Here is a 13,910-nt window from a genome sequence, read left to right on the forward strand (position 1 = left end):
TAAAAAGACGAGGGCTAGTAGAAATCCTTGGGTAACAGAATAAATATTGAATTTAATTGATGAAAGGAGAAAATATAAAAGTGCAGTAAGGGAGCAGGCAAAGAGGAATACAAACGTCCCAACAATGACATCGACAGGAAGTGCAAAAAGGCTAAGCAGGGATGGCTAGAGGACAAATGTAAGGATGTAGAGGGTTATCTCACTAGGGGTAAGATAGATACTGCCTACAGGAAAATTAAAGACACCTTTGGAGAAAAGAGGACCACTTGTATGAATATTAAGAGCTCAGATGGAAACCCAGTTCTAACCAAAGAAGGGAAAGCAGAAAGGTGGAAGGAGTATATAGAAGGTCTATACAAGGGCGATGTACTTGAGAACAATATTATGGAAACGGAAGAGGATGTCGATGAACATGAAATGGGAGATACGATACTGCGTGAAGAGTTTGACAGAGCACTGAAAGACCTGAGTCGAAACAAGGCTCCTGGAGTAGACAACATTCCATTGGAACTACTGACGGCCTAGGGAGAGCCAGTCCTGACAAGACTCTACCATCTGGTGAGCAAGATGTATGAGACAGGCGAAATACCCTCAGACTTCAAGAAGAATATAATAATTCCAATCCCAAAGAAAGCAGGTGTTGACAGATGTGAAAATTACCGAACTATCACTTTAATAAGTCACAGCTGCAAAATACTAACGCGAGTTCTTTACAGACAAATGGAAAAACTAGTAGAAGCCGACCTCGGGGAAGATCAGTTTGAATACCGTAGAAATGTTGGAACACGTGAGGCAATACTGACCCTACGACTTATCTTAGAAGCTAGATTAAAGAAGGGCAACCCTACGTTTCTAGCATTTGTAGACTTAGAGAAAGCTTTTGACAATGTTGATTGGAATACTCTCTTTCAAATTCTGAAGGTGGCAGTGGTAAAATACAGGGAGCGAAAGGCTATTTACAATTTGTACAGAAACCAGAAGGCAGTTATGAGTCGAGGGACATGAAGGGGAAGAAGTGGTTGGGAAGGGAGTGAGACAGGGTTGTAGCCTATCCCCGATGCTGTGCAATCTGTATATTGAGCAGGCAGTAAAGGAAGCAAAAGAAAAGTTCGGAGTAGGCATTAAAATACGTCGAGAAGAAATAAAAACATTAAGGTTTGCCGATGCCACTGTAATTCTGTCAGAGGCAGCAAAGGACTTGGAAGAGCAGTTGATCGGAATCGACAATGTCTTGAAAGGAGGGTATAAGATGAACATCAACAAAAGCAAAACGAGTATAATGGAATGTAGTCGAATTAAGTCGGGTGATGCTGAGGGAATTAGATTAGGAAGTGAGACACTTAAAGTAGTAAAGGAGTTTTTCTATTTGGGGAGCAAAATAACTGATGATGGTCGAAGTAGAGAGGATATAAAATGTAGACTGGCAATGGCAAGGAAAAACCTTTGTGAGGAAGAGAAGTTTGTTAACATCGAGTATAGATTTAAGTGTCAAGAAGTCATTTCTGAAAGTATTTGTATGGAGTGTAGCCATGTATGGAAGTGAATCATGGACGATAAATAGTTTGGACAAGAAGAGAATAGAAGCTTTCGAAATGTTGTGGTACAGGAGAATGCCGAAGATTAGATGGGTAGATCACATAACTAATGAGGAAGTATTGAATCGGATTGGGGAGAAGAGAAGTTTGTGGCACAACTTGACCAGAAGAAGGAATCGGTTGGTAGGACGTGTTCTGAGGCATCAAGGGATCACCAATTTAATATTGGAGGGCAGCGTGGAGGGTAAAAATCATAGAGGGAGACCAAGAGATGACTACACTAAGCAGATTCCGATGGATGTAGGTTGCAGTATGTACTGGGAGATGAAGAAGCTTGCACAGGATAGAGTAGCATGGAGAGCTGCATCAAACCAGTCTCAGGACTGAAGACCACAACAACAACAACAACTTTATGAACCGACTTATCACTATGACATTTCAATCTCTCTGGTGGATATATGCAGTGACCCAGTTGAGGAGGGTGTCATAAAGTAGATATATCGCCTTCTGAATCAAGCTGTCCGACAGTTTTTGTAATTAGTCCTTGATACTCTGAATGTGGTACTGGGACAGAGTGGACTTGGTCCCTCACACATTCTAACGGTGATCCCGCGTCCGGCCATCCTGATTTAGATTTTCCGTGATTTCCCTAAATCGCTCAAGGCAAATGCTGGGATGGTTCTTCTGAAAGGGCACGGCCGACTTCCTTCCCTACTCCGATGAGACCGATGACCTCGCTGTTTGGTCTCTTCCCACAAACAATCCAATCCAATCTAACAGTGACAGAACTGGGGATCTTGCTGGCCATGGGACTATCGCAACATCACCTATATAGTTCACAGAGACACATACCGTGTGTACACGAGAATTATACTGTTGGAAAAAAAAACATCATGATACAGTCGCCCGAGAGGTAACACTTCTTAACGCAGGTGGACCGTGACAGACCATTTTGCCTTCAGACTTACTTCAGTAACAACCTGCCATCACCTGAGGCTATACCCGATGGATGCCTACGACTTGACGCAAGGAATATCACTACTGTGCCTCTTCAAAATACTGAAAATATGGGACCTCTCGCTAGGTCGACAGCTACTTACTGACGATGCATATCTGGGATTGTATAGAACTATGGTTAATCGCTGTAAAACGTGCTACTCCACTCAGTAGCAGACCATAATTTCTAGCTACGGTATCTTCTAAAAGGGCAGCCGGCGCTGTTACGGTACTAACGACAGCAGATGTGACTGTAATTACCTTGACCAGCTGCTGCTAGTCTCCGACCAGCGGTGTGGCATGACACATAATATGTCAGGGAGTCCATTACTTATTGTGGGATGACAGGCATAGGTGTCGAGGCGTTGACGTACAATTTGGCGATTATCCCACGAGGTAGTAAGACGTGAGCGACTGGGACGATGAAACAGGTATCCACTGACCTCACATTTCCATACACATGGCACCACTGTCACATCAGAATGCCTCACAAATCCGCATAATGTGCGATTCGACCACCTACCATACAGAGACCCACTATTTGATCCCTGTCAAACTCTGACAGATGCTAGTAACGCTGTCTAGCTCCAATAGATGGCATCTTCACATCCAACATAGTGATCACTCAGCGTCTGGCGCTCTCCATACTCCTTACATATCCTAGCAGGCCTTGTAACAATTCTAAATATGGACAACACTGACACATTCTGGTGGCCTTTCTTCCTGTCCACAAAGAATTGCATCTCTAAATACTTAACTTACATACATGCTGTGTGTAAATCGAAGCCCAACTATGCCTTTAGAGTGCTTCTATTTTTGTATGTGAGGTTTGGAACTTAACTAGTGGCAACTATTCATTCACAACTGATACAAAAGAGTTACATGTTTGCTCCTGTTTCTCTCCTTCAGAGTAGTCAGCAGCGTTGTGTAGAACCCAATGCCAGCGACGTGGAAGTCGTAGTATACCGTTAGCAGAGCCAGTTCTGTTGATGGTGCGAATGGAGCGGTCTACTGCTTGTCGAATCTCTGGAACAGTTCTGAAGCGAATGCCACCTTCAACGCACAGTATTACTGTTCGTTTTTGGAGCATCACCTGTGACCAGTTTTGCGAAAGAAGCGGCGAGACTTTCTATGCAACCCACCCATCATTTTGCACGACAATGCGCGGGCGCATACAGCGCAAGTTTTGGTTGCTCTGTTCGGTCGATGCGCAGGGAAGTACTGTACCATTCACCTTACTCCCCGGACTTACGTCGTTGTGACTTTGATTTTATTCTGAAGATGAAGGATCTACTTCGTGGGTTTCTCTTCAGAACTGTTCCAGAGATTCAACAAGCTGTAGACCGCTCCATTCGCAGCATCCACAGAACAGGCTCTGCTAACAGAATACTACGCCTCCCACATCGCTGGCAACGGGTTCTACACAATGCTGGTGACTAATTTGAAGGACAGTAACAGGTGCAAACATGTAACTCTTCTGTATCGGTTTTGAATAAATAGTTGCCACTACGTAAGTTCCAACCCTCGTATACACAGGGTGGCCGGAAATTCCCGTTACAGACTTCAAGGAGGGGAGTAAGTACATCGTATTTTGAATAGGAAACCATGTCCGGAAACGACATCCAACGAGACTACAGAGCGTCAAAGTTACAGGCGCGGGCGTCTGTAAATGTACGCATACACGGGGTGATTCCGTGACGATGTTAGGACTGGTAACTTTCAGTGCTTGTAGTGTGGACAAAAACGAGAAAAAAAATGTCCAATAAACGTGGGCTCTAAATTGCATACCTGAGGAGCTATGACCATTGGTTCATCTTCGCTAATGTGAAAAATATCTCTTCGACTGAGCAAGTGATGATAGCTATTAAGGTAACCTGGTAAGGTACGCACTCCCATCGCTCGTGAGCCGACTGTAACACCACGTTCAAATTCACTTAAATCTTGATAAATGTTCAAATGTGTGTGACTTCCTAAGAGACCAAATTGCTGAGGTCATCGGTCCGTGTACGTACACACTATTTAAACTAACTTATGCTAAGAACAACATACATATCCATTCCCGAGGGAGGACACGAATCTCCGCCGATACGGACCACGCATCCGTGACTTGACGCTTCAAACTACGTGGCCACTCCAAGCGGCTAAATTTTGATAACCTGCCATTGCTGCAGCAGTAAGCGATCTAACAACTGCACCAGACACATGTTCTCTTATATTGTCGTTGCCGACCGCAGCGCTGAATCTGCCTGTTAACATAAGGTATCTCTGTATTTGAATATGCATGCCCACTTCAGATTGTTTGGCGCCTCATTGAAGTTTTCGTGCATCTTCTCCTCCACTTTCCTCTTTTTGCCCATCTATTACCTCTTCCTGCCCCCCTCTCTCTGTCCACCTCTTCTCACTCCTATCTGTTTCCATCTCATCCTTCACCCCCTCCCTCTTTCGCCTCCTCCCGCTCTCTCAGTCCACCTGCCATAACTCTGTCTTGGGAGAATCTCGCACCCACTCCCTCTCTGTTCATCTCCTCCTCTGTCTTCTCTGCCTTCTCCTCGTCTCCCCTGCCTCAGTCCTTCTCATCCCACCTCTTTTTCCATCTCCTCCTGCCTCTCTCTCTCTCTGTCGAGCTCCTCCTCTCCCCTCTCACCATTTTATCCTCTCCCTCTTCGTGGCCATCTTCCTTTACCCCTCTTTCTGTCAGTTCCCTTCGTGTCCTTCTTCTTCTCTCTCCCCCTCTATCTGTCCATCTCATCCCCCCACTTTTATCTGTCCATCTAATCTTCCCTCCTCTCTGTCTGACCTCCTCCTCCTGTCTCCATCCATCTCCTCCTAGTTGCCGATGTCCTCCTCCACTGTTTCTTTGTTCATTACCTCCTCTCTCTTCTCTCTATCTATATAATTTTCCACCCTCTGCTAAGCTGTTGCCTTTCATAAGGTTACCTGTAAACTTTATTCCAATACTGCCCACACAACATACCTGTCATGAGGTGCAGCCTAAATGTCAGGTGTTAGCAACATTAGTTTGCCCCATCCCCATCCCCATCCCTATGCTTCCTACACCCACAGTTTCTTCCCAGATACCTTAAGAAGACGCCCTAAACTTGGTTGATGTAGACCCCATGTTTTAGGAAGAGATGTGGGAAATACACATACACATATATACATCAATTTTTATAAATCTATATGATTGCAGGGAAAATAGCAGATAAGTCCACCCAAGTAAATTTCACATGGAGAAATGCCAAAACTGAGACACCACAATTAATGCATTAAAATACTGTTCCCAAAATGTTCCAGTACTTTTATTGTTGTTGTTGTGGTCTTCAGTCCTGAGAATGGTTTGATGCAGCTCTCCATGCTACTCTATCCTGTGCAAGCTTCTTCATCTCCCAGTACCTACTGCAACCTACATCCTTCTGGATCTGCTTAGTGTATTCATGTCTTGGTCTCCCTCTACGATTTTTACCCTCCACACTGCCCTCCAATACTAAATTGGTGATCCCTTGATGCCTCAGAATACATCCTAACAATCGATCCCTTCTTCTAGTTAAGTTGTGCCACAAACATCTCTTCTCCCCAATCCTATTCAATACTTCCTCATTAGTTATATGATCTACCCATCCAATCTTCAGCATTCTTCTGTAGCACCACATTTCGAAAGCTTCTGTTCTCTTCTTGTCCAAACTAGTTATCGTTCATGTTGCACTTCTATACAGGGCTGTGCTCCATACAAATACTTTCATAAACGACTTCCTGACACTTAAATCAATACTTGATGTTAACAAATTACTCTTCTTTAGAAACGCTTTTCTTGCTATTGCCAGTCTACATTCTATATCCTCTCTACTTCGACCATCATCAGTTATTTTGCTCCCCAAATAGAAAAACTCCTTTACTACTTTAAGTGTCTCACTTCCTAATCTAATTCCCTCAGCATCACCCGACTTAATTCGACTACATTCCATTATACTCGTTTTGCTTTTGTTGATGGTCATCTTATATCCTCCTTTCATGACACTGTCCATTCCGTTCAACTGCTCTTCCAAGTCCTTTGCTGTCTCTGACAGAATTACAATGTCACTGGCGAACCTCAAAGTTTTTATTTCTTCACCATGGATTTTAATACCTACTCGGAATTTTTCTTATGTTTCCTTCACTGCTTGCTCAATATACAGATTGAATAACATCGAGGATAGGCTACAAGCCTGTCTCACACCCTTCCAAACCACTGCTTCCCTTTCGTGACCCTCGACTCTTATAACTGCCATCTGGTTTCTGTACAAATTGTAATTAGCCTTTCGCTCCCTGTATTTTACCCCTGCCACCTTCAGAATTTGAAAGAGAGTATTCCAGTCAACATTGTCAAAAGCTTTCTCTAAGTCTACAAATGCTAGAAACGTAGGTTTGCCCTTCCTTAATCTAGCGTCTAAGATAAGTCGTAGGGTCAGTATTGCCTCACGTGTTCCAACATTTCTACGGAATCCAAACTGATCTTCCCCGAGGTCGGCTTCTACTAGTTTTTCCATTCGTCTGTAAAGAACTCGCATTAATATTTTGCAGTTGTGACTTATTAAACTGATAGTTTGGTAATTTTCACATCTGTCAACACCTGCTTTCTTTGGGATTGGAATTATTATATTCTTCTTGAAGTCTGAGGGTATTTCGCCTGTCTCATACATCTTGCTCACCAGATGGTAGAGTCTTGTCAGGACTGGCTCTCCCAAGGCCGTAAGTAGTTCTAATGGAATGTTGTCTACTCCTGGGGCCTTGTTTCGTCTCATGTCTTTCAGTGCTTTGTCAAACTCTTCACGCAGTATCGTATCTCCCATTTCACGTTCATCGACATCCTCTTCCATTTCCATAATATTGTCCTCAAGTACATTGTCCTTATGTAGGTCCTCTATATACTCCCTCCACCTTTCTGCTTTCCCTTCTTTGCTTAGAACTGGGTTTCCATCTGAGCTCTTGATATTCATACAAGTGGTTATCTGTTCTCCAAAGGTGTCTTTAATTTTCCTGTAGGAAGTATCTATCTTACCCCGAGTGAGATAACCCTCTACATCCTTACATTTGTCTTCTAGCCATCCCTGCTTAGCCATTTTGCACTTCATGTCGATCTTGTTTTTGAGAAGTTTGTATTCCTTTTTGCCTGCTTCATTTACTGCATTTTTATATTTTATCCTTTCATCAATTAAATTCAGTATCTCTTCTGTAACCCAAGGAGTTGTACTAGCCCTTGTCTTTTTTACCTACTTGAACCTCTGCTGCCTTCACTATTTCATCCCTCAATGCTACCCATTCTTCTTCTACTGTATTTCTTTCCCCCATTCCTGTCAATTGTTCCGTTATGCTCTTCCTGAAACTCTGTACAACCTCTGGTTCTTTCAGTTTATCCATGTCCCAACTCCTTAAATTCCCACCTTTTTGCAGTTTCTTCAGTTTTAGTCTACAGTTCACAACCAATAGATTGTGATCAGAGTCCACATCTGCCCATGGAAATGTCTTACAATTTAAAATCTGGTTGCTAAATCACTGTCTTACCATCAAGTAATCTATATGAAACCTGTGACTACGAAGGCTTTCCCGGCGTAATAATTGATAATATTCTTCTCGGGTATGCAGCCGGATCATAACGTCTTCATGACACAATATTTCCGCGCTCCAACTGCCCGCTGTCTTCAGGTGAGAATGCTGGTGCACGATCTCGCCGAAACTGACTTCCCAGCGCAAGCGGCGGCCCCTATATAGGCCGCAGAAGACCCACAACGCGTGCGCGAGAAGGTGCTGTAACTGCCCTCTAGCTCAGTAGACATACCCCGCCGACAGTGATGGAAACAGGCGAAATCGAGATATCGCTGTCAACGGCAGGGTAATATCAACAACAGCAGAAAATGGTATAACAGGATTAGGATACTTTATGAATAGGAAGGTAGAACAGAGAGTTTGTTACTATGAACAGTCCAGTGACAGGGTTGTTCTTATTAGAATTGACAGCAAACCAGCACCGACAACGATTGTTCAGGTATACATGCCGACGTCGCAAGCTGAAGATGAAGAGGTAGAGGATGTGTATGAGGATATTGAAAGGGTAATGCAGTATGTAAAGGGGGATGAAAATCTAATAGTCGTGGAGGACTGGAATGCAGTTGTAGGGGAAGGAGTTGAGGGAAAGGTTGCAGGAGAATATAGACTTGGAACAAAGAATGAGAGAGGGGAAACGGAGTTCTGTAACAAATTTCAGCTAGTAATAGCGAATACCCTGTTCAAGAATCACAAGAGGAGGAGGTATACTTGGAAAAGGCCCGGAGATACCGGAAGATTTCAGTTAGACTACATCATGGTCAGACAGAGATTCCGAAATCAGATATTGGATTGTAAGGCGTACCCAGGAGCAGATATAGCCTCAGATCACAATACAGTAATGATGAAGAGTAGACTTAAGCTTAAAACAATAGTCAGGAAGAATCAATATGCAAATAAGTGGGATACGGAAGAACTAAGGAATGACGAAATACGCTTGAAGTTCTCTGAGGATATAAATAAAGCCATAAGGAATAACTCAGTAGACAGTATAGTTGAAGAGGAATGGACGTCTCTGAAAAGACCAATCACAGAAGTTAGGAAGGCAACCATAGGGATAAAGAAGGTAACTGTGAAGAAACCATGGGTAACAGAAGACATACTTCAGTTGATTGATGAAAGGAGGAAACACAAAAATATTCTGGGAAACTCAGGAATACGGAAATACAAGTCGCTGAAGACTGAAATAAATAGGAAGTGAATGGAAGTAAAGACGAAATGACTGCATGAAATATGTGAAGACAACGAAAAAGATATGACTGTCGGAAGGACTGACGCAACATAAAGGAAAGTCAAAACAACCTTCGGTGACATTAAAAGGAAGGGTGGTAACATTAAGTGTGCTACGGGAATTCCACTCTTAAATGCAGAGGAGGGGGTGGGTAGGTGGAAGGAATACATTGAAAGCCTTTGAGGGGGAAGATTTGTCTGATGTGTTAGAAGAAGGAACAAGAGTCGATTTAGAAGAGATAGGGATCCAGTATTAGAATCAGAATTTAAAAGAACATTGGAGGACTTAAGGTCAAATAAGGCAGAATGGATAGATAACGTTCCATCAGAATTTCTGAAATCATTGGGGGATGTGGCAACATAACGTCTATTCACGTTGGTGTGTAGAATGTATGAATCTGCCGACACACCATCTGACTTTCGGAAAAGCATTATCCACACAATTCCGAAGACGGCAAGGGCCGCCATGTGCGAGAATTATAGCACAGTCAGATTAACAATTCACCCATTCAGGTTGCTTACAAGAATAATATACAGAGGAATTGAAAATAAAATTGAGGATGTGCTAAATGACGATCAGTTCAGCTTTAGGATAGGTAAAGCCACGAGAGGAGCAATTCTGACGTTGCGGTTAGTAATGGAAGCAAGACTAAAGAAAAGTAAAAAACGTTCATAGGATTTGTCGACCTGGAAAAAGCCTTCGACAGTGTAAAATGGTACAAGATGTTCGAAATTCTGAAAAAGTTGGGGTAAGATATAAGGAGAGATGGTTCATATACAATATGTACAACAACCAAGAGGGAATAATAAGAGTGGACGACCAAGAACGAAATGTTGGTATTAAAAAGGGTGCAGGACAAGGATGTAACCTATGTCTGTACTGTATGTCTGAACATTCACGAAAAGGTGACTCACTGGTTTGATATTCACTCAAATATGGGGGATCGAAGACGGTGCGCTTTTCGGCCCTATGACTCTCAGCGCCTCATTTGTATCCTCGTCGAGTGGCCTTGTTGGTAGATATTACTACTAAACTGCTAACTGGTTTTCATGATTATTCAATTTGTGTTTGGAGTTGGTTGTCTACTGTGCAGGAACAGGGCTTTCCTGGGGAGTGTCAACATTTACCCTGTTGAACCTGTATTAAGCGCTAACAGAAAAAGAAAAATTACCATGAAAAGTTAGCCATAAAGAAACTAGGGCTTCACAGCCATATTCGTCATCCGAGAAAGTGACGAAATCAAATATGCATGACTACAATCGAACATTTAACAAAGAAGTGTGTAATAAGCGTAAGCTGCTGTGTAGGGGCATTGTAACAATGTCTGATTTTCAACCCAGATGTTAATTTCTTAACTAATACATGAATTATGGATGTTGAACACTTGTCCAAAAAAAAAAAATGCACGAAAACTCCCACTTACACAAAAAAGCGAAACGGAGAACAGCAAAAACTTAAACATTTGAAGTGATTTTGACTATTTTTCGATTGTGACTGTCTCAAGAATATGTAAAGGTTTTTTTAAATTACCGCTACCAGTCACGAACTTTGTTAACTATTGTATTATTTATTTATTTTGCTACATGTTTTGAGGGAATACCTCATATTCAGGCTAAATGGCATTACAAAAACAATTTCACGATAAGATTATACTGATGTTACATAGCCTTTTAATAAATGCTGTGGTTATCCTACGTTTTCAAGCAAACATCAGTCCACATTCCAAAGTGACGTCGCCTCTTATGTCTCCTCTTCTTCCACAGGATAACCACAGCATTTATGAAAAGACTATGTAACATCACTATAAACTTGTGTGGAATTGTTTTTGTGATGCCATTTAGCCTGAAGATGAGACATTCCCTCTAAAAACGCAGCAAAGTAAATAAATAATACAATAGTTAACGAAGTTCGTGACTGGTAGCGGTAATTTAAAAAACTTTTACATGTATCTTAAACATTATTTCGTTCTTGTCATAAACGGTACGTAATTATGTATAGAACAACAAAATTCCACAAAAACAACTCTTCATTTTTCCAGGCAAGCTATTCAATTTATTATAATTATTATTATTGTTACTGACAGCGGCTGAAGTTGTGTATATGTATCAATAACCGTAACTGTTATACAGCGGATGCTATTAATTTCGTACTCTGAATTTAAACACTTGTGAACAGCCAAACCGTATACCTATGAGCCGCCACTGAATAGCGCCCTCCAGAGCTAAAAAGTGACAACAGTAATTTCTTTGTATGTCGCAGCTTCAAGAACAGCGACGGCTCGGAGCGGACCGAGGAGGGGGAGCTGACCGCGGACGGGTCGCCCGACGTGTCCGGCTCGTACACCAGGGTGTCGCCCAAGACGGGCGCCGTCTACGTCGTCACCTATCGCGCCGACAAGCACGGCTTCCACGTCATCAGCAGGCCGCTCGGCAAGGACCAGCCGGGAGATGCGTACGCCAGGCTCCATAGGCGGCAATTCTGACGGCAACACCTGCTGCAACCAAACAAGGCGCCGTGACAGCAAAGTGGACACAGCAACGCAGCGAATTCGTCCACACACTTCCTTCTTCTAAATAAACCTGCAGCCCGGCAATGCGAACTTCTTCGACATCTCTTATGTTCTGATGTCACTCGAGGACTTCGACAGCTGTCAGAAAAGCAGCATACCGTACAGAGAGCAAACATGCGATCTCAGTATTAGAATGACAAGCTTAACTGATTGCTAGAGGTTCCTTGCGTACCGGAACAACAACCTTACAAAATTATTTCTCTGTTTTTCATATCCGTAAAGCACTCGCTCCCTCTGTCTTCAACATCCAGCATATGGTACCTTGTCGAAACGAATCAATGATTGATTCGCGCCGTGCAGAAAAGTCTAAAACCATACGATTTTGCAGTTGTCAATTAATATCTTACTCATCATTAGCGAAGTACTTATCGTTCGAGATTTAAACTTGAGCGATGAATTTATAACTGAAAATGAAGGGGTAATGAAGCAGTAAACTGTTTTTTTTGTTACTTCTGATTCTTTTTACGCTAGTCCCCTTTCTGTTTGAGGTCACAGAAATTTTAGCTCGACAATTTACTGGATACACTAAAGACTAAATCAAGAGTCTCACCAACAAAGAGGGCAGCCGTGTGAAAGTACCGAAGAATATGCACATTATACCAATGGCTCTGAAATGGGCAGTGTGAAATAGATAAAAATTTTGAAAATGACTAAATAAAGGTTCATCATCTCACTTGTCAGATTGGAAAAATGAACGTGGATAAGACCTAGAAAAATAAAACAACAGCAGTTACAGAAAAATTCTAGTGATTCATGGTTATCAGTCTCCATTTGACTGTTTATTAGTTCGTGCTAGTCAGCATAATACCCACGTGGGGAGGTACCCTCTCATATCTATCATACTTGAAAATTATTTAATTTAATTTTTCACAGAGCACTCTTTGCACTTATCGACATTTCTTCAGAAAACGAACGTTGGACTGGAGTTTTTACTCTTTCCTCTTTCAACAAATGTAGAAGTGTTTTTCGAAGAAGATATTACTTAAAATTCATCCATGAAAATACGTATGTGATACAGTTTCACTTCGCTTTCATACATAAATTAAACTCAAATGACAGGATATTTTCGGATGTAGTGTCGATTAATGGTGAGAAGTATCAGTTGATACCGCAAACTGAATTGACAGCACTTCAGACACTGCCTTCATCTAGCAGTCCATAACCGCAACATCGTATAATGCTGTACATCAATAATCCTATAATTAAATGAAAACGTTTTCCTCTGGTTTGCCATACTCTATCATCTAAAAATTGTTTACCGTCTTCTCTTGTAGACATTTTTCGTTACGCTTTATTAATCAGTATTGGATATGTATATTCTATTTTTGTTATGGATGTTACATTGACTAATTTATTAAGATAATAAATATTTGAATGTTGTTACAAAAAACGAAAAGAATTGATAAATTCTAAATTTAGTGTTGCATCGACCACATAAGAAAAATAATATCTTTGATTTATCTCCCTGTTTGCGAACATGCATTTCTGTATACAGGTCTAAAATTAGTACTAAAACACTGAATTTACGCTGATACACCAACTGCTGATAATTTTTTGAACTTAAGCATCTTGCTTTAGCAATGTTGTTGTTTGAGATACTTAGCATGGTAGAAGAACAGTGTGTCTTTCTTAAAATGGGTACTGATGCTTGTCCTCTTTCATTACAACAACTCAAAAGATTAAGGATCTTACACACATATAGGAAGTAGATTTATTCATCTCGAAGATCTACTGTAAACATTCATAAAAGAATCCTTGAAATCTAGCTTATCTCAGAAAAATGTCATCAAACACACACACACACACACACTATTCTCCGAGAAAGAAATGTAAAAAAAGCTCGCTAGGATCTGCCTGAAAAATATCAGAATTCTACAGTGTGCCGACATCTCCTCCATTAATGAAAGCGCAGTACACATTACAGAAAATGTAGTATCACCACATAAAACATTCTCGGGTTTCAAGCGGCGTCAAGTGGTTTACTGACCACGAGCTTTCGTTA

General features: G+C 41.7%; 1 protein-coding gene across 1 annotated transcript in view; it reads left to right on the forward strand.

Moving 5' to 3' along the window:
- The window catches only part of LOC126284425 (endocuticle structural glycoprotein SgAbd-5-like), a 44,452-nt gene extending 32,096 nt beyond the window's left edge, over positions 1-12,356 (forward strand). Inside the window, exon 3 of the mRNA XM_049983343.1 lies at positions 11,599-12,356. Coding sequence (XP_049839300.1) covers positions 11,599-11,821 — 223 coding nt within the window. The 3' untranslated portion in view covers positions 11,822-12,356. The remainder of the gene's footprint in view (positions 1-11,598) is intronic.
- Positions 12,357-13,910: the final 1,554 nt, after the last annotated feature.

The sequence above is a fragment of the Schistocerca gregaria genome, chromosome 8 (assembly GCF_023897955.1).
Source record: "Schistocerca gregaria isolate iqSchGreg1 chromosome 8, iqSchGreg1.2, whole genome shotgun sequence".
Lineage (NCBI taxonomy): Eukaryota > Metazoa > Arthropoda > Insecta > Orthoptera > Acrididae > Schistocerca > Schistocerca gregaria.